At 34.9% G+C, this 26,869-nt stretch overlaps 1 protein-coding gene across 6 annotated transcripts in view; it reads right to left on the bottom strand.

The window, feature by feature from the left end:
• Positions 1 to 1,374: 1,374 nt before the first annotated feature.
• The window catches only part of LOC134534770 (longitudinals lacking protein-like), an 82,242-nt gene continuing 56,747 nt past the window's right edge, over positions 1,375 to 26,869 (bottom strand). For 2 of the 6 annotated variants that reach the window (XM_063373323.1, XM_063373322.1), the window contains exons 4-6: positions 14,534 to 14,882; positions 12,698 to 12,757; positions 1,375 to 3,791 (exon numbers count right to left, since the gene is read on the bottom strand). In XM_063373323.1, the coding sequence (XP_063229393.1) occupies positions 3,532 to 3,791; positions 12,698 to 12,757; positions 14,534 to 14,882 (669 nt within the window). In that variant the 3' untranslated portion in view covers positions 1,375 to 3,531. Of the gene's footprint in view, positions 3,792 to 12,688; positions 12,758 to 14,533; positions 14,883 to 26,869 lie in introns of all 6 variants that reach the window. The other 4 variants (XM_063373320.1, XM_063373321.1, XM_063373324.1 and 1 more) reach the window with 3 other exon arrangements.

Genomic DNA, 26,869 nt, shown 5'->3' with positions numbered 1-26,869 from the left:
GACGTCGTCCCAGGTGCTCCCGTGGCTCGCACAGGTCGTTATGCCACCTCGGTGCCTCACCGGTCAGCGTGTGTGGTTGGTGGTAGTGTCTCGAACGGGTGGAGGTCGATTGTCATGGAGAGCGGAGATCGACTCAAGCCCTAACGGGACCTGCCAGGACGCGCCAGTTGGCCTTCACCCCTCGGCGCGAGCAGTCGTGTGCGACTCGCGGAGTTCGGCGATCGGTGTTCGTGTGCGGACCGGACAGTCGTGTGCGTGCCGACAACGTTAGTCGTGTGTGTGGTCCAACCACTCCTGCCTGCCACGTGGCGACGTCACGACCACCGAGAGACGGAGTCTCGTGCTGTGAACTAGCCCACAGCAACCACCCCTGTTAAAGGTTAGTTGGCGCCCTCAGACACCACCCAACCACGCATCAACATCGGCAGGACGACAACTTCAACAATAACGCTTAACTTAAGCAACCTGGCTTCTCATTGGCCGAGACACAAAGATCGTTGACTTAATTACTACATCAATACATAATACAGACATTCAACAACACATCTGAAAACACTAAAATGTCTCAAATTTAAAACGTGAATTTTCAACAATGAAAATTATTTTATGCAAAATACATGTAAATAGTTCAATTTGCCGTTAATGTCAATTGTTTCCTAGAGGGATCTTGCCAATTGAGGTCTCAACGTCACTTGGGCTACGCCATAGAGTTTAGCACTCGTAGATACGTCCAACAGACAACAATATATCATAGGCATGAAAATGTAAACAAATAATAATAAATACTTTAAAATGTTATTTATAATAAAAACAAAACACTTTCTGTGCACGGGATAGTCATGTACCAGCACAAAACAAACACATTTCACACTGTATTCACTTATAAAACTGGACTAGAATAAGTACGGCAATCTTGTGCTGATATTAATTTCATTCGTTATGTGCATGCTTGCTATATGCAGTAATGTTTAAAGCTCAAGTGGCTGGAGTAATATATATGTTGTCAATTTAAGCTTAAAAATTGGATGTATTGATGTTTCCTAGACAGATTTTTAAGACATGAATTACATTTGATACATTTGGTAAAATTCAATTTTTGGTCATCAATTCCTTATTTGTTTTCTAGAATAAATTTTTTCGAAGCCACCATTAATTATACATTTCTAAAACAAAATTTGCCACTTATATAGATTGCATTTTCACAATAATATCTAAAATTTTCTTAGGTGAGAAACACCCCTTGCATCATATACATATTACACAAGTTTCATTAATTAACAGTAGCCACTGCAGAAAACTAAACAATAAAAAAAAACTTCATTTCATAATTTGGATAAGGTAAGAAGCACACTCATTCAAATTAAAACACACAAACAAAGTTTACCACAGGTGTATATTTAACAAAAATTGTCATTAAGAATAGCTACAATAAAGCTCTCAAATTATGTGCATAGCTTAGCAAAATTAATTTTTATGGAAATTTACAATCACCAATTTTAATTCAAATTATATAGTAACATTCTTTCATTTGGCACTATGGAACATTATTTAAGTTGTACCCCAATATACATAAGAAAAAAGACTAAAGTTGCCTAGCATTTATTTTTAAATTTAAATAAGTAATTTCCTCTGTAAATATTAACCATCATATAAAAAATTATTTGATAAGGCACAGTGGAAATTTTATCTGACAAAAGATTATTTTCACCTTTATACATTTTCAATCAGTTGAAAACTCCTTTTTAACAATTTACTGAAATAACCTTTCAGAGTTTTCTTCTAAATAGCCATTTAATTTGAAATAAAATAAATTACGTTTATAATTAAACAACTGTGTTTAATATTAATGAATCACAAAAATTAACTATATTCAAATATAAATAAAAAAAAATTCAGTGTGTGTGTCTACACACAAAAATGTAAATATTTGGAGCAAGCTTTTGTTTCTCTTATTAAATAGAATTTTTGATATCACATTAAAAATTTAAAAAATATTGTTTTAAAAAATAGTGTATTAATAAATCTTATGTTTCAATGCAGTAATAAGTAAATAATAAACTACTGAGTCAAATTTACACTAATTTTGTGATAACAATAAATAATTATAGTTGCTTTAATTAGATTAGATTCTCAATCTCATTTTCATTCTGTAGGATATTCATGATCTCATTTGAATTTTGTCTAAGACTATATAAAAAACAAATGTTTATTGTACACCTTTACTTTTAAATGATGCATGTTAGACTTTTAAGTTTTTTAAGTCTAAGACATCCTATCCTTGGTACATCCCTAATATGAGTGCCACCATTTTAAAGATACTTTTTTAGAGAAACCAATTGCTACAGCAAATTTATTGTATTTTCTAATGGAAAAACACAAACTTGAAAACAATATTTTCAGTCCAGAAGAGACAAATATGGTCTTTAAAGGTTAGTTATATATACATAGTATTCACTATATTTGGGGAAAAGCAGAGCATTATGGCAATGTATTAAATTGCAATTACAACTCAACATTTCTGATGCTTACAAACAGGGTTGGCACGTTTAAAACAATATGTTCAAAATTGTTTTAAACAATACACTCTGAATAAAACAAGTTTAAAACACAATGTTTAAAACATTCTGTTCTAAACATGTTTTTTTATATGTATTTTAAAAAGAGTTTTATTTCTTACGAAAACGAAAACTGCATATTGACATTTTCATCGCAAGCATCACTGTCTCATTGTAAGTCACCAATTGTGATAAATATCCAGATTAAGATGAGAAGTTTTGAAGTGAAACACATTCCTCACATAAACATAAAATACCAGCACTGCTTGGGGTCAAACCAGTCATACCAGATAGGGTGCCAGTTCCACTAACTTCATCTAACCTAATTAAAATCTGTTTTTGTTAGGTAAGTGCACAGAAAACAGATACAAGTTTGGCAGCCTTCTCTGTTCCTAGCCGGTTCCTTACAGAACTATGCACAAACCCGAATGTGGAGAAAAGACGTTCAATACCAGCTGACGAAGCCACTGCACTGTGTAACTGATGTGCCAGGTTCAAAGTTGCATGATGAGTACTTTTCTCCAAAGCCATCCACCATACTAGAGGTTTAATCTCTTTTAGTGTTACAGGACTGAATAAGTACTCCTTGAAAGGTTAACTTTTTGCCTTGTACTTAATAATATCCGGAATGGCTACAGTCAGGGAAAACCGGGCAATGTCAGGGAATTCCATATTCAAAAATGTGTAGCAATATACCTTACACCTGAAGGGACTTCTGCTGAAACCATATGTGCAAAACATATTCTGGTGTTTTGATTTGATTAAAATTAATATTAAAAACAAAACAAAAAATTAACTTAAAAAAAACTCTTTAAAACATGACAAACTGTTTAAAACAAAAAAAAAACAGTTTTTTTCCTAACCCTGCTTCCAAAAAAAAATACAAAAAATTTACAAGGTGAGTTAAAATATGGCACTCCATATGGAGAAAGATAATTGAGATGTGCAATGGCAAGTTATGTAGATATTTTCTTTATCAGTTGTTTGTAAATACATAAAATGAGGAAAGCCATGTTTTCCACCTTCTTTCTTGAATCTTTTGAGCATTGTGAGGATGATTATGCTTCAAACTAGTGACAATCAAGCTACTACCACTGGTCTTGATACAAGCCCGGCACTTAAACTTAATATGCTCATAACAGACCCAGTGCTTAGTTTTGCTCTTGCGGTTCAACACGCGGTACAGGAAGTCACCCAGCGCCAGAACTTTGCCTTTCTGCACAAATTCTACGACACCTGAAAAAATATCCAACAATACTTTCTTTAGTACGTAATAGCATTGCATGCCCTTACCCTCTCAACATATAAAACATTGCCATAAATATTTTATTTTTTACAATTTTTAGTTTTTGGTTTCATTTACTGTTTCAATGCAAATAACAGCTTATTATGTGTTTCAGGGGTAGTTGTATGTTAGCAAGGTTCAAACCATGCTAACTGCTATCATTTTTGTAGCAGCCAACCACGGTCTGACCACAATCTTTGCCTTGCTGGGTGGATCTTTAGGTTTCACCAGTTTATTAGAAAAGAACAAAAACAAGGTGTGATTCCGTCTGAAATATAATTACTCCATACTGAGGAAACTTATATGAGATACAAGAAAATATTAACCTACAATATTAATTACATTCTTACACAGCTCTCAGGTATATTCAAAAAAAATTATTGGCCGGCCGTACATGGAATTATCAAAAGTTTCATTTACTAAAAATACATAAACCAATAAAAAAATACAAATATGTTTAAACGATCCCAGGATAAACTTAAAGTCCAGAAATTATGTTTATCTAATTAACTGCATCTGACGACGTAATTTAAAGAAAGTTCATAAAAGGGTCAAAAGATACAGAAGCACCGGAGGTCGGGGCTTCGTTTCCAGAGATCACGCGGGTACATGATGCCAGGGCGCTTGTGTCTTGTTGTGGAAGGGAGATGAAAATGCCAATTCGGCGTCCGGCTCTCGGACCCTGTCTGGAACAGTCCGAATCAAAAACTGATCAGAACTTGTACACAGACAGTATACGGGGCAGAAAATGCCCGGAAAGGTTAAGGGGAGGTTGGGGAAAGTCGCGGATCATCACTCACCAGACAGGGGAGTTGGCTTCTGTTTACTGATGAGTCGCCCGCCAGCAACTGGATCCCGCGATCACGCGGCTAGGCGCGGTTGATTTCATTTCAAAAAAAAAATTTAAAAGAAAAAAATAACTATTACATTTTGTACTACGCAGACGGACTAAAGTACTTGAAAAGATTATAGGGATAGCATCCCTTGTTTAGGCAACTACATAGTCGGTTGCGGCCGGACGGAAGTCCTGCAGTGTCTCGTCGACTCGCCGATAATCAAACGGACCGTCTGCAGTCGCGGCGCGAAGTGTCCCGCGCAGAACCACGTCTCGTAATTAAAGGTAAATCTTGAATCAAAAGTGGAGGGGAGGGGGCTGGGAGTCCGGACCGAAAGATCCCAAAGTTCCCCGAGAGGGCGACATAAAAAAACTCTGACTGCAGTCTCGAAGTTGGTAGCACTGGCCGACTTTAGCGCTACCTGTTGAGAGGTGTCTGAAATAAAAAAAGAATTGACTCGCCCAAGGCGTCTGCTTAAACCAAGGGTTAAAGTGCGCAGTCTAGTGCTACACTCTGGCGGCCTACTGGATAAGTTGGCTGGGAGGTTCGCGAATTTGCCGCTAGGTGTCGTGGGGTGGTCCATCTTGGCACACACATTTTAAATGCGAGGCGTCCTTGGAGACGGTCGCTGTCTGCTGGGGTGTATGACCGGTCATTGGTCTTAGGCGAATTCTTAGAACTCAAGAGGGGGGGAAAACGCAACGACGCTGGGAACAAGCGTCCATGACGTGCTTCCAGGGGAGTGAACCTAATACGTATTCGTGACAGTAAAGGCTATGGTCAGCTTGCCTCTGAGAAATGGTAACAGCTCGTCCAGAGCTGCTGTAGGCGGTTATAGTCATGAAGTGAAGTAACGTTACAGGACTGGGACGTGCCTGTAAGCGAGGGAAATTTTAAGCGAACTGCCAACAAAGGATTAGATCTGCAAAATATCAGATACATCTCTGGGAAAGGTGCTTCAGACTACTGGCACAAAGTTTAACTTAGGGGAGTACACCAGACTAACAAAGTGTACATCACCCTTTAGTAACCAAATTATAGAGCAAATAAAATTTCCAAAAATAATTTTAAATTATAATAAAAATTTAAAACAAATTGTGTCGAAATGCCTAATTTCCGGCAAAGTATGTTAGCAATATGTATTTCTGCTCTTATTTATCATTAGTTCATGTTTTTAAGTATGTCTTTTAATTTACTTAATTTAAACTTTTAAAGCCACTATTTTTACCTGTTTGGTTGGGTGTTTAAGTTTTCAGATATAGCTATATGTACATTTTTCTTTACTTGTTTTACTAATATCTTTTCAAAGCATGATGATGCAAAGTGATGATAAAACACCCACACCAGTGTTGGAAAGAGAAAGGCAGGTGTGCCCTGAAGTGCAAGAAAGAGACTGAAATGGTAGTTCCTCACTGAGCGTGGTAACTCGAGGACAAATGTATCATCAGAATTGAAAAGAGACAGAGAAGGAAAAATTCCCTAGTTATATGTATGCAGAGTTTTTTTCATTTCTTGTAACTTGTGCTTTGATTGGCTGATTTTTAAAGTGTGTCCTAAGCTTGTATGTGATTGGTTGTGGGAGACTGTTACCACCTCCCTCCTCTGAGATGCGAGGTAGTCATGTCGGTCATTATTCATTGTGTGATCATGGTATTGAAAGGTTGCGATTGATCAATGGCTCAAAAATATATTAAGCAATGCTTCACTTGCATTTGAACTTTTTCCGGCATGTGCATTTACCCTTCCTCCCTCTCTCCACCCTTTCCTTTTCTTTCCCCTTCCTCTGACGTCTTGTTCTTTTGTGCCCCCCTCCCCCCTATATCACCCCCTTTTGATGTCTCCGTGCAGGCGCGGAGGAGAGTCTTCATGTTTTTATATTCTGCTACTTGACTGAGGCTTGTTCTAGTTGCAGCTTGCCCTTCCTTGGGTTATGAACTAATTTCTGTTCTAAAGAGCAACGGGAGCTACCGACGGGGCGTGGCTGACGAAATTTAAGTCCCTTTGCGTTTCTTCTTTGTTCTTGCATGGGGGCTGCACATTTATTTAACGTCGGTGATTATCCCCATGTAGTGTTCTTTATTTTAAAATACTAAAAGCAAACAGAATGCTAATAAAATATATGTTTTTTTTAAATAAGGATTTGAGTTTATTATTTAATGACTGAGGTTTATTTACCGATGCCAAAAAAATACTAACCTAAAACTTCTACAACTTTAATGCACATGCAAATTATTTGGAACAATCATTAAAATGTTAAAAGTTCAAAATAAACTAACTTAAAGTTAAAGGCTGCACTTTGTTCGAACTGTCTTTGCAAATTCAATCGCAAGAATGGCATCAAAAACAGTATTGAAAATGTACAACATTACAAAGAGAGTTAAGATTTGAAAATGTGCAAATTTTCAGATACCGTGTTTTCTCGCAGAATCGTCGCAGATTTTATTCTAAAATCAAGTTTGAAAAGTAGGGGTGCGACCATTGTGCGGAAAAATTTTTTTTGTTAGGTAAAGTTATTCATAAAAACAAATCCCGTTCATGGAAAGTACGTTTATTTAAAAAAAGGCGGAGTATACAAGAGCACGCCAAACAATCTATATTAATAATTCCTTAAACAAAAACCTTTCATCAACTTTAAATAGAAAAACCAAAACTCTAACGCGAACGCGTGAACTAACGTGTCGTAGTGTACACACTTACCACGAAAGAATGCGGGCTATCAAATGTAGTTAACTCGGCACCTGACAGAGAGCGCACGCGCGCTGGATACAATCGGCGAGATATCGATATTCGACTACGTGCGCGCGCTCTATACGGGAAGCAACATAACCAAACATGAATGATGCGCTGGCTACATTTTTATAAGCGGTACGCCGCGGTAACGCAGACGATCAGATAAAGGAAATACCTTTTAAAAACATCTTTAAAAGAACATTTACACGTCAGACAACTTTGTATTTCCGTTAATTAAATAAATAAGTGGTAATGACTGAAATTAAATTTTAGATTATACCTACACCGCGGCGACGCAGACGATCAGATAAAGGAAATAACTTTTAAAAACGTCTTTGTAAGAAAATTTACACGCCAAACAACGTCGTATTTTTCCGTTAATTTATTAAGTAAGTGGTAATGAACGAATAAATATTAGATTTATACTTAAAAATACATCGTTTTATATGGAAAAGATACCTACACAAAGCATTCGGCATCTACTAGCGGGACCAAAAACATCATGCGACGATTACGCGAGAAGTTTTTTTATCCCAATTTTGACAGCCAAAAATATGGTTGCGACGATTACGCGCGTGCGACGATTCTGTGATAAAACACGGTAAGTCTGCAAATTGTTTCTGTAATGAATTGCAAAAATCATCTTAAATTGCACATACGCCTTTGTGCCCTTTTTCAGACCATCATTTTTTCTAACACGCCATGTTGGTGAGAATGCTCTGTGAAAATTTCACTCCAATACATATCTCAACACTAAGAGTTCAGTAGCACAGTTTATGTAAACACATTTTTATAGTTTTGAGCATGTTGAAACATAACATAACCTAGTAATAGTGTTCTTGTAGTTTGTGCTTTAAATTTTCATTATTAATTATAATTAACTACAGTGATGAATACAACTGAGCCAGTTGAAAAGAAGACACAATTGATGCAAAGGTATGTAAATAAGAAACAAGAAAGTTCAAAAATTAAAGTTCAAGGTGAAGATTATGTTACACACAAAGGTGAAGTAGTTCCATCAAAAGATTTTACTTTGGTTAGTGAATGTTGTAAAAATATGTGTTATGAAATTTTACACTTCAAGACCAATGTAACTTATCTGACTCATTCTACAATGGGCAAAACAAGGCACTTCAAGATGCCTACCTATGAGTTTGTATGACGCTGTCTGCTAATATCAGCATTGGTAACAACCAAAAGAAACCTCATCTCAAAACTTGGTCTTACTCCATGAAGCAGAATGGCACTCAAGTATTGGTGTGTCAAATGTTTTTACTCACTATTTTTCAGATATCTGTTAAAAGGCTTTGTGTTATTCAGTCTAAGTTCTTAAGTGGAGCTGATTTTCAAGAAATGCGTGGAACTCATAATAACCATCCACATAGGTCACGTGGTAATGTTGCAGACTTAACGAAGCCTCATTTACAACTAATACCTAATACCTAGTGATTTTAGCCACTATCGTGCTCATAAAACAAATCTAGAGTATTCTGAAAATCCAGAACTCACTTTTAAAAGCCTTTTTAATATGTTTAAGATCTATTATCAAGAAATGACCATCAGGTCTCTCAAACTTTCATATGAACACTAATGTAAGCCATTTGAAAACCATTTTAAATACGGATTTAGACGTTCTAAGACTGACATTGGTGATTCTTGTTGCGTTCCCAAAAGTTGTTAAGAGATGTGAACGATCCTTGCAAAGTGAATATGGAAATCCACAAAAGGAAATACAAAAAAAAAACTCTCTAAGGACAGATTTTATTTCCAAGGCTAAAGATGACAATACATCTTACTTCATTGTAGAGTTTAATTATGCCCAAAACTACCCTATTCCCAAGCTTAGTGTGAACAGCCAGTTTTACAAAAGATGTCTTTGGCTATATGTCTGTAATGTTCATGTGTTTAATGACAATTCATCATACTATTATTGCTAGATGGAAACACAAGCGAGTAAAACAGATTCTTGGTAGTGTCCTTTGTATATGATATGACACATTGAAGAAAAAGTTGCATAAGTTCCCAAACACCAAAACAATCATTAGTTTTAATGTCTGATGCAACGGGAGGACAGATCCTGAATGCTACTGTAACTAAATTCTGTACCTGGTTTGCAGAAACTCATGGTTCATTTATATCCCATATGCGGTCACTCATTCAGCCAGTGTAACCATAACTTTGGTCTTTTTCACACAAAAATAAAGAAGAGGGACGTGATTGAAAGTGAGAGTCCATGGTTAGAGACTATTGTTACTTGTAGAGAAAATCCTTCAATTTTTAAAATGATAATGGATTGAGCCTTGGTCAAAGATTGAGTAACAGCACTATCCAACTTTTTTCTTCCAGCACCAAAATCTAATTTAAGGAAGTTCACTATAATGAAATTTGTGATGATAAAGTACATTAAAAGTGGCTGTGTGTTTAGAAACCTCCCAATGTACACACCATTCACCTGCTTGGCAACGTTCAATTTAGAAACTCTAAAGAATGTTAACCTAACAACCGTCCCCTTTCCCACTGTTAATGCTTGTAAAATAGATGATGTAAGAAATTTGTGTACACACTTGCCCCAAAATGACTGTGATTGAATTGAACAAATATTGAATGAGACTAATCAGTAACATAGGCCACATAACTTTTATGTAATCAGCACCTATAGTTATTTTTCTTCCACATACTAATTTATGCAACCAAGATATTTTATACTTTTTGAATGTACAATAAATAAATATTGAGATTTTTTTAGATCTTAGAGTACACATTATTTTAATAAACCTAACCCCTGGTTGGCAAAATGGCACATAACACACTTTTTTTTATTTGAATGTCTAATTAAAACTAGAATGTTTATAAGATCATAAGGCTCAATACAGTGGAACCTCGTTACTACGAGAGCTGACAATGGCAGGCAAAATTCTTGTAATACTGGTAATAACCGAACATAGAAAATTTGAAGTCAAAGTTAAGATTCCTGAACTTTCTAAAAAGTCTTCAATTCACACCGTTAACTCTAAAACGGTTAACTTTAGTGAAAAATTCATTGAATAAAAGTTGTAGCAAATTAAATAAAAAAATTGAAAAGGTCTCTGATTTTTTTTGTATCTGCAATGGTTTTTGTTTTAATCGGGAATGAATTGGTCTGACGCATGAGGGAACAATGGAACACAGCTAAGATAGCAGCTGGGACCACGGTCGCAACGTGGAGGGGAGGATAAGTGAAGCGCAGAAAGGAAAATAAAAGAAGAGAGAGAAGATGGCTGCACGAAGGGAAGGGCGTAGGTTCCACATCCTTTGTAAGCTGGTTTATTTTTAGATTTCCCCCTATAGTCGAAAGCCAGCACGGCAGCTAGCTACTAGGGGAGAACCTTGGCTGACGTAACAACACACAGATTCACTCTACGGTGCTGAAAAATTCCTTCACACTCCCAGCAGGATGTGCCTTTTAAAGCACCTTTGTTCAATGTCAACATTCAACCTAGGTTAAAGAGAGAAAGAGACTGCGAAAGAGAGAGGACAATGCTGGGGAATAACGGGATGAAAAAAAAAGAAAAGGAGGGGAAGCGTAATAAAGGAGGGGAAGTAGCCGTCGCCTCATGAGAGAGAGAGAGAGAGAGAGAGAGAGAGAGAGAGAGTGTGCGCATGTTGTTAGTCACCACAATCCCGCCCACAAAGAAAGAAGTGAAACGAGAGACAAGGCACGTTGCTTGTCACCAGTAACACCACTTCCTTCCTCATCACTCTTTTAGCGGTCTTTGTGTTAACTGCGTGAATGTTTTTTTCAAAATGCCATTTAAATCACTCGTACTTACGGAAGAGCCAACAAGAAAACACTCGTAATTACCAGGCAAATTAAGAATGATTTACGTATTCAAACTGATGGTGCATTACAAAACTATTGTATCTTCGAAGTTCTCGTAATATCCCGTACTCGTAATAATGAGGTTCTACTGTATCTCTTACGTGCCCTTTTTCCGGATGCCTCATCAATTGTAATTAGCTTGAAAATTTTGGAGTGGTGGCACGACATTGTCTTTTTCTGAGAAAGGAATGCTTCAAAAAACTATATTTGTTTGTATAGTGTAAAAATTAATTTTATTACAAATGTAAACATGCAAGCCTCTGTGTATAGTGTAATTAATAATGGGCTAATGGCAAATATGCTCATGTTGTTTTCATTTTCTTTACGTAAAATAGAGATAAGTATATTATCATGATTTACGTGGATCAATATTAAACCTTCAATCGAGTACATCCAAGTGATTACTATCCACGTGCTGTATCAAGTCATTATGTCTTAGGACTGACGTCGTCCGGGCTGCGGCCCCTTTGAGCCCGATATGCCACCGCCCAACCACCATCTCTATTCAAACCTCCCGCTCGTGTGTGCGTGTTGCTAGCCCGGCAAGAGGGCGCTTAGCTGCAGTGCGCCGCACCCCTAATAGATAGTAATTAATATTGTAATCCTTTTTCTTTCCGCCCCAAAACAGTGTAACGATGGCTATGCATGTGTATGTGTTTTTAATTAATAACTTCATGATCTTTTATTATTTAATAAGTCCAAGCACGAACAAGAACGATCCCTAGCGGGCGACGGAGGAACTCGCGTGCGACTCATTTGAACCCTGTTCTATGTTTATAAGTAATTATTACAGACGGTCGGGACATGGAAGTAATTTAATAATTATTGTAAAATTAGTTATGTATTTTCTAACAGTAACCCGGGGCACGCTACAGCAAAGTGTAACGGTAGTTGTGTTCGGCGCGAAACTGCGCCATGTTGCCACCTGCAAACCATGAGCTCAGCCTAGTCTCTCTCTCCCGCCGGCCGAGGGCGGACGTGTCTCTGCCTTGAGGCGACCACGTGCGTGGTTCGCCTCCTCACCTAATCTAATTCGTGCCCCGGGCGTTTAAAGCTGTATCAATGGAGGATCGTGTAAGGACGTGTACCGTGAGTAAAATAAAAACCAATTAACTGAGTTACGTGTTTTTGTGTTCGGGGGGCCACGTGGGTCCTTAACCTGGTCAGCGGCGTGTGCGATGCCCTAAGAGCCCACTGCGATAATTAGGAGCGTGCCCGATGCTGAGAGCGGGCCTAGGTAGCGACAGGTGACGTAAAAAGTCAGGAGGGCTAATATCTCGCCGCACACGGGCCACGTAACGCCCTGAGTTAAGAGTTTTCCAGCCGGGTCCACGTGCCCACTCACGTGGTGGCGCCCATTAATTTCCACCGATATTTTCACCTCAACACCGAACGCCCTCAGGACAGAAAATCAGTTTCCTACATTGCTCGCCTTCTTGCGGAATGCTGATGTCCCGTGAGGAAACGCACGGCCCGACTGGAAGCACCATTTCTATAACAATAAAATTCAACATAAGCTACATCACACTAACTAAACTTTTAAATTTTTTACAATAAATTAATAATACTTTTTTTATATACTGTAGCAAACAAGTAACTGAATTTTTAATCAAAATCCTCAAAACTTATGTTCTGCTTGTCCACTCCAAAATTTTATTTAAAAACACAATTCACAATTTAACAATTCTCTTTACTCAAATGGTTTAAAAAGTGGGTTGAAATCCTTCTACATGTTCTTTTGTTCCAATGAAATATTTCATGACCTTACATTATTTCATTTACTTTTCCAGCAGTTCCTTGACAAGTTTTATTTTCCATTCTTTATAGAGATTTTCCCAACTTTGTGCAATATAGAACATCCCACTCTTAGAATGCAGTGTGGAAGTAAATGGGCGCTTTCTTTTTCTAACAAACGCTGACTGCCATTACCACTGTCCGTGTTTCTTTATGCACTGGTGCAGAATATCACAAAAATTAAATTTGTAGTTTTTGGACAAGGGTTTTGCATATTGTATAGCACTGAAATACCCATCAGGCAAGATAAAATTTGCATACCTAATGACATTTTAAGGGTTCAAAAAAAATTTAAAACTTAACTTCTTCAGTGGGAACTGTTTTTAAGTATTCCAAATGTATCATATAGAAAAATAACCTACAAGTTTATTCAATTCAAATTTTTTTTGTGAGTAAATTAATGTTTTAGGACATCACCAAAGACAAAATTCTCCATGTTTCAGTTATATAAATTTTTTTTAAATTGTAAAATGCATTTCCTCAGAAACTGACACATCAAAAAAGTTTATCAACTGCAAACTTTTTTGCTATTACAGATGGGGTCCAAAGCATCAAAGATGTTCACAATGAATGGAATTTGTTTTTAAAAGCAACACCATCTAATTTGCTCCTACAGTTTTCGAGTTCATAACTGTGAAGATCTGTCTTATCAGCGCAAGAGCATGCTGTAATAGATACTCACTTACTGTGTTTCAGGAGAAGTGAGGTTCTGTCCTACAAGCAAGTTAAAACAAAGGCTGCATTAGTTTAGCTATTTCATTTGACAAACATTTCTGGATACCTGCCTGCCAGTTAGTCTGAGTCTCGCAATCAAGTGACACATTGTACCCAATGACTCATTGCATTTCCAATGTTGATGGATTATTTATTTTAATATATGATTTTATTTTTTGTCTTAAATGTGGATTATTAAAATGTGAACTGTGCAATTGGTATACCAAAAAGAAACTACACTGGTAAGCTACGAAGAAGGGAGCTCAAGATTATATTGAAAGTAATTGAGTATTTTTCAGAAAACACTAGTGTGAACAATGTAGTTAAAGCAGTAGCGATAGTGATTAAAAGGTAGTACCTATGTGTTATTATTAATTTATTTATCAAGTTCACTGTACAATTGATGTATGAATTCGTACTAATGAATGTGTGTGAATGATTTCTTGTTAAGAGTAAAAAAAAAAAAAATTTATCATAAATGTATTAGCATACTTGTATAAAATATTATAAATTATGATATGCATCCTTAAAAAGCTTTTTTTGTGCAATTATAATTCCAAAGAAACACAAATCCTGAATTTCATAATGTGTTAAGTGATTTGGCAACAGTGCGCCCCACAAGCCGTTCACTGCAATCCAAGAGTGAGACAGTCTATAGCTAAAAAGTTAATTCATTATCATTTTGAATTAAATGTTTTACTACTTAGAGATACTTCTTAAACACATTAAAAATTTTATCACTACAAAACCATATGTATACCTTGACAGACTTGAAGTGACTGAGTTCTCTGTCCTTCACTGAATTCTGATAAGTCAGAGCCATTTTCAAAAGAGGCATTCTTTTTCTCAATGTCAGAGTCTACTTCCACGGACTCTTCCTTGGAGATCAGCAGTTCGACAGCCTCCACTTTTCTACTCGAGTCACTGACTTCACAACCAGAGCTGGGGGTGATCATGGCCGTCTGCAGCACGGTCGCTTGGGGGAGGGGAGGTGACTGTCCCTGGGGACTGTACTGGGGTTGTTCATGACACCTTCGCTTCTTGGGTGGCTGCTGTGCAAATTCTTGGTTGGGAGCGATTACAGTCTTGATCGATGTTTCAGCCACAACCTTAAACAATAATACCAAGTATGGAATTCCTATACATTATTAAAGATACCAGCAAGATCTAATCAAAGAAGTATTATTAGATTACAGTTGGCCCTCTTAATCCAGCATTACTCAGTTTGCCACATTCTGCAATGGCACTAATCGAACAGCTTGCATTCAGAATCTTTTTTTGGTGGATTCTAGCAGTTTTTGTCTTTGAACACCTGGATATACCTTTATTTATTTTACAGTAAAACTTGTGTGTATTTTATATTGCCATAGAACAATTTTTTTTTAATTTTTTTTTCCAAATATAATTGTATGTATATTATTTTGAATTTTGTATTACCATAGACCTTTATTGACGTTCTAAAATTCTGCATCATCCCTGATCTAACACTGCTGTATTATTGAATTATAGCACATATTATACTCTACTGCATATACTGTACATATTATTAAATGAAATAGCACATATACTGTATTACACTATGCTACAGTATAAACATCTAGTATAAATTCAAGTAACCTGGCTAAAGGTAACTACCCTTTTTTTTATTGTTTACATCACATCATTATAAATAGAGGATTAGGAGGTACTTCCAAGATGATAATTTAACCAATTTCATCCACATATTTAAAATTAATATTAGGAATGTGTGTAGTGCTCGTGTTGAGGTAGTAGTAGAGTGTTATTATGATATATACGCTATACGGTTGCGTATGCAGCCTGCCCCTCTGTGGTATATTCCGCTGTAGTGTGGGTGCTGTGTAGCACAATACAGTCGTGGTAGTATTGAGTACACTGCTGTTTGTGTTGTGGTATTTGGCAGTGTACTGGATACTGATCCAGCAGTCAACCCACTTCAGCCAATTACTACACAAGTACCGCAATTGCAATAGCAATAATAATCAACAAAAACCACACACATTTGTCTATAACTTGTGACAAAACCTTAAGAGTGAGACAGGGATGCTTATCTACAATGGAACAAAATACTTATGTTTTTAAAATAGATTTTTATATGGCTCCAGAATTATACGTTTTCCAACATATGTACCAAAGCTACCAGGTTAGCTTGCAAAACCTATGACTGACAAAACAATAACAATCTTTGTTGATAGCTAACAGTGTGAACAAGGATCGCTCAGGATGTAAACAAAACATTATAGGTCAGTCCTTCAATAAAACAAAGATAAGTAGTCTGTGTGAGACAAATGCAAATTAAAACTGGAAGGTAAGTCAGACACTCCTTCAAAAACAGTTAGTACCATCACAAAACTATAGTCTTCATGCTACAATAATTTCTCAGGTTTCTAGTTTTTATATTATAAATTTTGCCAGCTAGCAGTAACCCAGTAGTTGGCACAAAATCTATTCAAAGGACCACTGGGCCAAACTAGACTGATATTCGCAACTGCCAACAATAACTTGTTTACAAAATGTCAATTGGACACAGATTGTCAATGGGAAAAATTATATGGTTGTGTTTCTATTGTTTATGACCTCCAATGGCATAAAGAAGAACTGTTACATGCGGTGTGCAGTGGTAGAAACAGCTGCCAGCATAGGGAACACAAATAGGATGGCTGGCGGAGCGACTTACTTATGGATATTGTTGTGTCGCACTCACACACACGCACTGTCCTATAACACCGCCCAGCAAATCTTGAATTGAATGTTTGGCTATAAGATGCTGCATGTCCCTAGGCCTACAACAAAGACAGTTGCTATTTCAAAATTTCTAAGTTCACAAAGTCCAAATTGGCACCTAAATATACAGCTGAGTGTCGCAGGTTCAGTACACGAAGGTAAAAGGAATTCCCCAGATAAACGGGATCTGGCTTTTATATGCCGGTGTACCGACACCTTACTGGGATTGGTTCAGATTTGGCACCTAACGTAACAATCACATTAAACAACAATCCAAAATAAATGTTACGTAGTGGTGCATACACCACAACACACGTAGTTATTACTGATGTATTATAAAAGGTTTTATAAAAATGCACTTAATTAAAATGAAAATACTTCCCGCGGCTTCCTGATTACGGGTGTGTAACCCCACTTCCAGTTATTTGAAATTTGGTCCATGAGGTACTGTGTCAGTAGGATGCTCTCAAAATGTAAACAATGAAACAATGGAGCATAGTTCATGGCAGACACACGCACAGGAGGGGACAGTTCATAATGTTAATGTTTTTAAAGTTTATATTTACGTATTACATTTAACTTCATGTGGGTCGCCTATCAGTACAGGAATGTCATATTAGAAGTCTGGTGCAGAATTTTTTAATAAATGATATATTTACAGTTAAACTAGCAGCGAAACCCGGCGTTGCTCTGGTTAAGATACATTGCATGTTTAATGGTATAGAAAATATATAAGGAAAAATTTTTAACATAGATATTATAGATTTCTATTTTCCATATTGAGAGACTTATTCTGCCATTAAACATGCGGTGTATATAGAGTATATCTAATAGAGTAATCTAATTAACGTATTAAAATATTTTTAAGAAAAAGTTTAGTAAATGAAAAATTTCTTGTTTTATTTATATATTATATTATTCATATACATATTACATGTTACATTATATATTGACATATATTATACATCTACATTTTTTATTTTAGTATTATTTTTTGTTTTGAATTTATTTTTACAACACTTGCTTATACACTACATTTATAGTTTTGTTGTTCGGACTGTAAATAAACAAATTTCGAGGTGATCCTACTCGTGAGCATGTGACGTATAATTGGCCGTGAGCAAAGCATGGTTCCCTTAAGTCAACTCCACAGTACTGGAATGTTCGGCCCTGTGCTTTGTTAATAGTCATGCTGTAAGCCAACTTCACTGGGAACTGTAAGCGTTTAATAGTAAAGGGCAATCCATTTGATATTAAAGGTATCCGTGGTATAAATACTACCTTTCCTTTTTCTTTATCAGTCATTATACTGGCTTCGATGATGTTATTTTGTAGCTGTTTGATGCAGAGTCTTGTACTATTACACAGTTTCGGCGAGTTCAGATTTCATAATAAAATAACTGGTGAACCAATTTTTAATTTAAGACAGTGTAATGGCATTTTTGGAACATTTAATGAATTTAAAAATTCTGTAGGAAAATTTATGCTTTCTAGCTCATCAATCATTGTATCAATTATTGACAATTTCTTTATTTACACGGATTTCAGCTAGGATTAAATTGATCAAAAATGTTTTCCCAGTGCCGCCAGGTGCGTCTAAAAATATTATGCCACCTTGCTGTTTTCTATAATAACACATAGGCCATGAACCATGTTTTTCAATATTATATTACAAAGATCAGAATCTTCTTCCGGGTTTGGAAACTCAGCCTTGATGATATAATCTATTTGATTCGGTTGAATTCTATTTTGAAACCAAATTAAATTGTGAGAATGTGGCAATCCTTGTTTCTGCCATTCAATTGAAAACATCCAGGAGGTAACAGCACCAAATATTTTATTTTTTACGATGGCGTCAAAAAATTTAATTGGTTTTTGACGAAAAAAATCGGGCAACAATATCATGTCGATCACTGGCCGCCTGTCCATAGGGGGTCGTCCATTAATCACGTGATGTTTTTTTAGCAAATTTTAAACCCCCCCTCCCCCCTAGTGATTTGTGGTGAGGTTTCACTCTCTCCCCCCCCCCCCCCCCCCCCCCAATAAATCACGTGTATTTTTTTGGTACAAAATATTTTTAAAAATTTCAGAATATTATCTTTAAATATAGGTATAATCTAATTTAATTCTGGAAAATTAAGCACAGTGATAAAAATGTCCGGACACACATTAAAGTTGCAGGTTTATACTCACTGGCATAAAAATAATAAAGGAAATGCTTATATGTGATTTACGCATGTATTCGGCGCCAAAATCACAGTCTTACTGGCGACTGGCAAGCCGGTTTAATAGAAATTGCGCGAAAAAATAAATACACGTGATATCTCTCTATACTCCCCCTCCCCCTTTGTGATATTTCGTGATTTTTCCCGACCCCCCCCCCCCCCCCCCCCTTTTCGAGCCTCACGTGATTAATGGACGATCCCATATTGTAATTCGTCTTTTATTTCCACCCATGAAGAATTACATGTAAATGTTATAAATAAATCTGGTCGCCGTGTTTTCTGACATAAGTTATCGCATCTTGAGCACATTCATGCATGTGACGTGGACTTCCAGTAAACGTAGATGGCAAGATGACAAATTTTCCCATGTTATCGACGTTTCCATCATTGATCATAGCATCTTTCAAATGAATGTATTCATTCGAACACAACTTTAGTTGATTATGGTGAATAAATTCTAATCTTTCCATCTCAATTTTAGCATAAATATCTACAATAAACTGCTGAAATAATTGCCGACAATGTAAAATATGGTTATATTCACCATTTCTCTTCATAATTCGATAAGCATAAAATTGCATAGCTGATACTTTTTTGTTAGTTTCGACATCTGTAGCTAGATCGATTTGTTGAATATTAAAGTGATAACCATCCTCACCTTGCCAAAAAATTAGCGGATACTGTAGTGCATAATAACTACGATGTGTTTCAGCAATACGTTGCAATTGATTATTTTGGCGTTGGATAATAATATCACGACGACTATATTCGTTATCAACAATTACAACAGCAACTTCGTTCGTTTGAGGTGCATTGAACCTTCGTTCGTGTTGAGCAGCTTGTCGTTTATCTGCGCGAATGACTATCTTATAATTGTCTGCAACCATTTGGTCTAAAGAAGTTTTAAACACATTGATTAGTTGATTATGATTATGAAGTAGACGTAATTTTTGAATAGTCTCGTTGTAGTCCATGAATGTGAGAGCAACGTTGATCTATTTCAAGGTCTTAGTCACCAATAAAGTATACTTGAAGAAACTTTGGAGTCTCATTAGACATCGGCATGAGTGACCCTACTCGGTGATAAATTTGACCTTGAAACTTGAAAACTGGACTGAAATTTTCTTCCTGGCATATTAAAGTAGCTCCAAATGAAGTCATTTGAAAACAACAGTTGTACCGACGTATATCTTGTAGAAAATGATTGGAATCTGGTGATTCTCCATTCATATATGCGAGTAATTCTGGTGGTGGTACATTTAGTGCTGGTAAATTGACTTTACCACTTGAGCAGCACATACCAGCAGTTTCTCCCTTGAATTTCCGAGCATGACAATACTCGCATATCGTATCCATTTTTCCGATGACAATATTTGGATGGTCACTATATTTTTTTTGGCAATCATAATGGAATGCCTGAATTTCTAAGCTCTCATGTGTAGTAGCTCGTTGTTGGCATAGAGTGACCATTGTTGCTTTAGTTTTTCTCTTTTCCAATTCACGTTGGTCAGCAGACTGACGATTTCGAATCAATTTGACTCGGGATCTGGTTTATTCGTTAGTACGTGCTCTTTCTTCTTCGGTTTGATTTTCTTCAAGTCTTTACCCTCCTTGACGAATATTTGAAAGCAGTTTTTCCCTTTGTTCTTCTGTTTCATTTTGACATCTTACTTTTCTTCTTTGTGAATCCACTTTTGATTTGGTAAATACTTTTTTCCGCTTTGGCATTTTGTGTGTGTGTGTGTGTGTCTGTGTGTGTGTGTGTGTGTCTGTGTGTGTGTGTGTGTGTGTATGTATGTATGTATATATATATATATATATATATATATATATATATATAAAACAACGATATAATAAAGTTACACAAAATAAATCTCTTGATTGTTACAATGATAACACTGACGAAAAGTCACTGCATTTCGGTTTATATACCATTAGAGACCGAAATTTCCAGTATTAGAACAGTCCAGAACATTCAAATAGTTTTTTTCCTTTTCACTTGTGAAAATCACTTGAATTTTTTCTGTAACTGTTTACTCTTGATTCCAACTGATCTTCACTCGACTGCAAACACGATTGAACTGACGAACATTCACTGAATTTCAATTTATATATCATCAGATACCGATATTTCTAGTATTAGAACAGTCTAGAACATTCAAATAGTTGGTTCTTTTTCACTTGTGAAAATCACTTTAATTTTTTTTGTAACTGTTTACTCGTAATTCCTATTTAATTTTACTCGACTGCAATCACGATTGAACTGACAAAAAATCACTGAATTTCCGTTTATATACCATCAGACACCGAAATTTCCAGTACCAGATCACTCTAGAATATTTAGATGTACATCACTTCAATTTGGTTCTTTTAGATCAATAATAACACTTGTACACATTTTGAAACTATCCAGATCAATCCAAAATATTTTAGAACTTTCTAGAACATTTTAAATTGCTTATAATAAATTGCACTCATTTTAGAATTGTCTAGATCATTCTAGATATTTCTAGAACTTTCTCGAACATTTTAAATAGCTTATCATAAATTGCACTCATTTTGTAACTTTCCAGATCATTCGGGAAATTTCTAGAACGTTCTCGAACATTCTAACTCGTTAATAACAGTTTTGGACATTTTGGAACTTTCTAGATGAAGCCAGAAATTTGTAGAACTTTCTCAAACATTCTATATTGATTATAATAGTTTGCATTCTAGAATATTCTAGATCGCTCCAGATATTTCTAGAACTTTCTAGAACATTCCAGATCAATTATAACCGTTTTACACATTTTGGAACTTTCTAGACCATTCAATAAATTTTGAGATCTTTTCAGAAGTCCTCATGCATTAGAAAAGGACAGAAATATATGTTTTAACATTTTCGCCACCCACAACCACCCACCGCGACCAAACTCCCTTACTACCATCTGGAGACCAAGGGGTATTTACCACCCCAACGGGAAGTTGATTGGGGTTGGTGGTGATTGAGAAAACTGTATATTTACATACTAACAAAGCATTTATATTATATATATATTATATAAATATTATATATATATTATATATATTATATATATTATATATATTATATATATATTATATATATTATATATATTATATATATATTATATATATTATATATATATTATATATATTATATATATATTAGAGGTGGACGGGAATAGCATTTTTACTTCGGGACGGGATTCAGTCGGGAAATACGTTAGATTATCGGGATCGGGAGCAAGAACAGTAAATTGTCTCTTGTACAGAAAATTATATTTACTTTATTTACTTTTAAAATGTGCATACTTTAAAGTCTTTTTTTTTTTAATAAACCATCCACATTTATAGTCCAAATCAGTGGAAATGGCACTGCCTATTTTAGCATTCAAACTGTTGACAGTTTCTTCGTACAACTCTGGAATTATTTTCCTGCTGAATGTTTTGCTCGATGGTGGACTGTACAGAGGCTTAACCAATTTTAAAACATTTTTTAGGCCTCTTTCATCAACAATGCTGTATGGATGGCAACCATTTGCTAACCATTTACCTACTTCTTTTGTCAAAACCTTTTACTTGGGGTGGTCAATACCCCAGGTGACAAAATTAGCTAGCTTGGGCTGATTTGTTTGTACATTTGATTTAAGGCTAAGATCCTTAGTTTTGCAGCCTCCAAGAAAATTATTTCTCCCATGAATATCGTAGTAGATAAAAAATACATACTAGACAGAATTGTAAATAAAACTTTGAATTTTGTAAATATGATGATAAAATTTTTTTCAAAAAATGTGTTCTTATTTAATTTTAATTTTGAAATTTTCAAAACTAAATATTAGGTATATATTTTAACGGTACACGGCTGTTACTTTGCACACAACTTAAAGGAGGTACAATGAACAATTCTGTCTAGTAATTTTTTTAATACAACGTACAGAATTTAAATAATCTGAGTATTAAATACTGTGATTTAACTGTCACTTGCCGCTGATGAAAGGAACGAGTTCAACAGTTTGCCGCTAGAGCTCCGATTAGTTCCGAGTTTACTCACTAGATGGCTCTAATATCGCAGGAGTTCAGGCGGGAATATTATCGCTTCGAAACGATGAAAACACAACACTAGTATCAGCAATAGTAATCAATGAATTGAAAACCGTCTCACGTTGTCGACAATTTCTATAGATATATTTGTCAGCTTTTCAGTGATGTAAATTATTATTAATATGCTTCACTTGTCGTGACAAATTTATTCATAGAATATTTTTTATTTAAAATCATCTAACTACAATTACTGAATTGTTTTAGTAGATAGAGATTTATTATAATAGTTGGGCGTCTTAAAAAAAAACTTATTTTGGAAATACTAAAGTGCTAAATATGATTATAATATCTAACCTGTTTCGTTTACGGGCATCTACGTGAACGTCGCACATTACATTTTATTACAACATTATTTCACATGTTATCTTAGTGACTTCATTATGTATTTTGATATGACTCTTTACCTTAACACATGAATGAATCCTGCAATCACGGTGTATTACAATAATAGCAAAATGGTTTCATATAATAATATAACTTCCAAAATCAATTTAAATTATTAAATTATTATTTATACTTCTATTCAAGAATCGTACATTCAAGACAAATAAATAATGTTTAAGATTTTATTAGAATATTTCAATTATTGTAAAAAAAATTTATTTGCAAAATGACAATGATTTTCTATAAATTTATTTAATTATATTTCTTTAGTTATATTTATTTAATTGTGTTTCTTTGATTATATTTGTACCTCGACTTTAGCTCTGGTAGAATGGGCTATACCTCTGGGTGTAATGTTACATAAATGAGTTATGATCAAAATATTAATAGTTACTATTGCAACTCTATAGAGATGTTTAAAAAAAAATAGTAACTGAAGGACCAGCCGCCTATGGCAACTTCCTCCCGTAATGATTTAGTTATATATATAACGATACAAAAATAAGGGCCAATCTCTCGATGCTGTCGTTGAACAATGGTTAACTAAAAGTCGTTTAAAATTACCTTTGGTTTTTAACAATAGATTTTTCACTACCCAAGCATTTATTGTATCACTAACCTTGAGCAGTAAAACATTTTCGTTAGTTACACAAGTTCGTTAGAAACACAATTACAAAGCAGTGGCGATTCTTTTTTTTTAATTTTTCTTCTGGGGTCATGTAAAATTATGTTTGTAAACAAATATTGGCCAGAAAGAATTATATATTTTTCAATTTAACTTCCGCTACATTATTTGCAACTATAAATGATCAAAGAAACATAAGTTCCAAGTGCGCGCATACACGCACGCATATGTATACATGTAAATACTTTTGAACAAGTGAAATGAGGAGTTTTAGCAAATAAACATTCAGGTAATTTTCCAAAATACAATTTTAAAGACCTTTATATTGTGTTCTTACATTTTCAGTTAGATTTATTTAAATTATTTGGCAAATATTACAATCTAAAAACTTTTGTAAGTATGTCCAGTAATTTTTTTAGGTAATTTTATTTGTGTTACAAGAAACCGAAGATCTTGCTGAAGTAAAATTATTATGTATATAAAATGTGTTTAAATGGGTGTGTTATACTTAGATGTAATTGATCTAGAATTACTTATATGAAATAAAATTCTATTGTTTTACCAGCCTTTGAGCTTTCTAGCTTACGTGAAATTGTTATAATTAAACTTTATTGCCTAAGTTTTGAATTGCTCGAATATGCAAAAAGTAATTCACTCGCTCACACACTGGCCTATAAAAATTCCAACCCACTACAGAGAACCACCAAATATATTGCGTAAGTGTTTCTGAAATGGAGTTAAACTTTAAAATTGCCTTTATTATTTCAAAAAAATCATTGAAAACTCCAAGCAAATGTAAGAACACGTCTTCTAGATATAATGGAAGATTATAATGCCGTGTCAGAATTCGCCTGAAGAATATACTTGTAGATACTTTGGAAGTGACTTCGCAAGGCTGTCAGAAATGGACGTGAAGTATGCTATGCAATACGCAAGTAAATGAATCTGTGTAATTCTCGCGTACTTCCAGTTGAAAATATGTCTTCATTTGAAAAAAATTTGGTCATATTTTATATATCATTTAAATAATTTAAGAGGTCGTAAAATAAATATCATTTATTTTGTATTTTACTGGTATCAATAAATAAATTGACAAAATTAATTTATGGATGTTTAAAACGAAGTTTCAACAAACACATGTATATATTTAGCCTACCGATCGTTACTACAAAACAAAAGTACAATAATAATGTAAGATGCCTTCAATTCACGTGACAGCGATGAAGTGTTAAAAGAAAGGACTAATTTCACATGTGTTTAAAAATAAAATCCAAACATCCTTTTCGGCTGGCTAAACATTGAACATATCCGGATTCGTCAAAGGCAAGTGAAGTACGCAAGGTTGTAAACATGTAACTGCATTACTTTCTGATTAATTTTAATAAAATTATGCATACCTCCAAAAAATGTTCAGTTAAAATTAGTATTGTATTGGTGTTTGTATTAAAATATAATGTATACCGGGTATATTTTTATTGTGTTTTAAGGTTTGTTGACTTTTGTACCTCATGTACTTTTGGTGAAAAGTGAAAATGTAATTATGTAGGTATTATTTATTATCAGGGCCCAAAGCATAACTTTATGTTCGTTGGCCGAAAATGAATTGAAGTTATACTTGTATATCTAAGAAAAATATTTGTTTTTTGTATTAATTTAAGTATTTTATTATGTAAATTTTTATTACTTACAAATATTTTGTACTCATAATATCTAGTTTCTATTTGTGTTAAGACATAATCAAATTATACACTCAGCAAAAAATATTTATTGGTTCGCAATTTTTCATTGTTACAATATATTAAAATGTAAATTTGCTATTCAGCAATATCAAATTCTAAAACGTGAGTAAAAATTATCATTAAATTATATCAATGGCATATTTATTGGATTAGTATTCCTTGCTCCTAATCACTTACTCTGGTTGATTACCTTCTGTATAACCTCAGTCAGTGATCGTAATTTATATACACCTTTTCCCCACTAAGACGATTCAGGTGCAGATTCTGGAGCAGTGTTTTTTTATGTACGGATAAGTCAATAAATCCGTCAGTTTGTGGGTGCAGTTGGGGGGGGGGGGGGGGGGGGAAATTACTACTCTTAAAATATCACTTTATCTGTATGCTTGATAAAATATCCTTTGGTTAGCTCCCTCCGAAATATTCTTATACAACCTATGACGTGTAGCCTACCTTAGATATTTTACTTCCAACGCGTTTGATTGCGTAGAGAAGGCGATTCTTCGAGTATGTGGCCCTTTCAGAATTAAATTATTATTATTAGTTACAAATTATGTTTATTTCGAGCCTCTTTGACTTCCAGTTCATACATAAAAGACGAACTACCAGTGATGCTTGACGTCACCAGTAGGGATAGCATGAAGGAGCTCCTCATTTCGCCAGACGCGACTGGCATACACACGTATTTATATTGCAATAATAAATTACTAAATGATAGCTTATTTTTCGAAAATATGATTATGTTTTTTTACAAGAAGTACGAATGCCAGGGCATTTACAAATAACATCGTTTTTAAACATCACATATAAAAAAAGGAAGTGTAATCAAAAGCCATAAGCTGCAGGTCAGCTAAAAACGGAAACCAAACATTTTTCTAGCTCTAGCCTCATGTATACATGCTTAAAAACATAATACATTTAAAACACTAAAATTAATGCAATAACCTGCAATATTTTGAAGACAGATATTCAGCTACAAAATATTCTCCGATAGTATAAAAAGTTCACCTGTATATATAGTTGCAAAGAAAAATACAGCCCTAATGAGATATCAAATATAGCAAATAATACCGCTTTGCAACATAACGTCATGCTATTAGATGGTCAACGTTCAACTGTTTGTGTAATACACATACGCACACACCTGTGACAAAATGTGTAAAGAAATAAAATTTGTAGGAGCGCAAAACCTTTGTAGTACACAGTTAAAAATTATTATTATATTTTTTACGGGGGCAGGAAAACTACATTACTGGCCAACTTATTTGAATGTAGCGGTT

Source organism: Bacillus rossius, chromosome 8, assembly GCF_032445375.1.
Source record: "Bacillus rossius redtenbacheri isolate Brsri chromosome 8, Brsri_v3, whole genome shotgun sequence".
NCBI lineage: Eukaryota > Metazoa > Arthropoda > Insecta > Phasmatodea > Bacillidae > Bacillus > Bacillus rossius.
The sequence above is the reverse complement of the archived record's forward strand: the minus strand, read 5'-3'. Positions and strand labels throughout refer to the sequence as shown.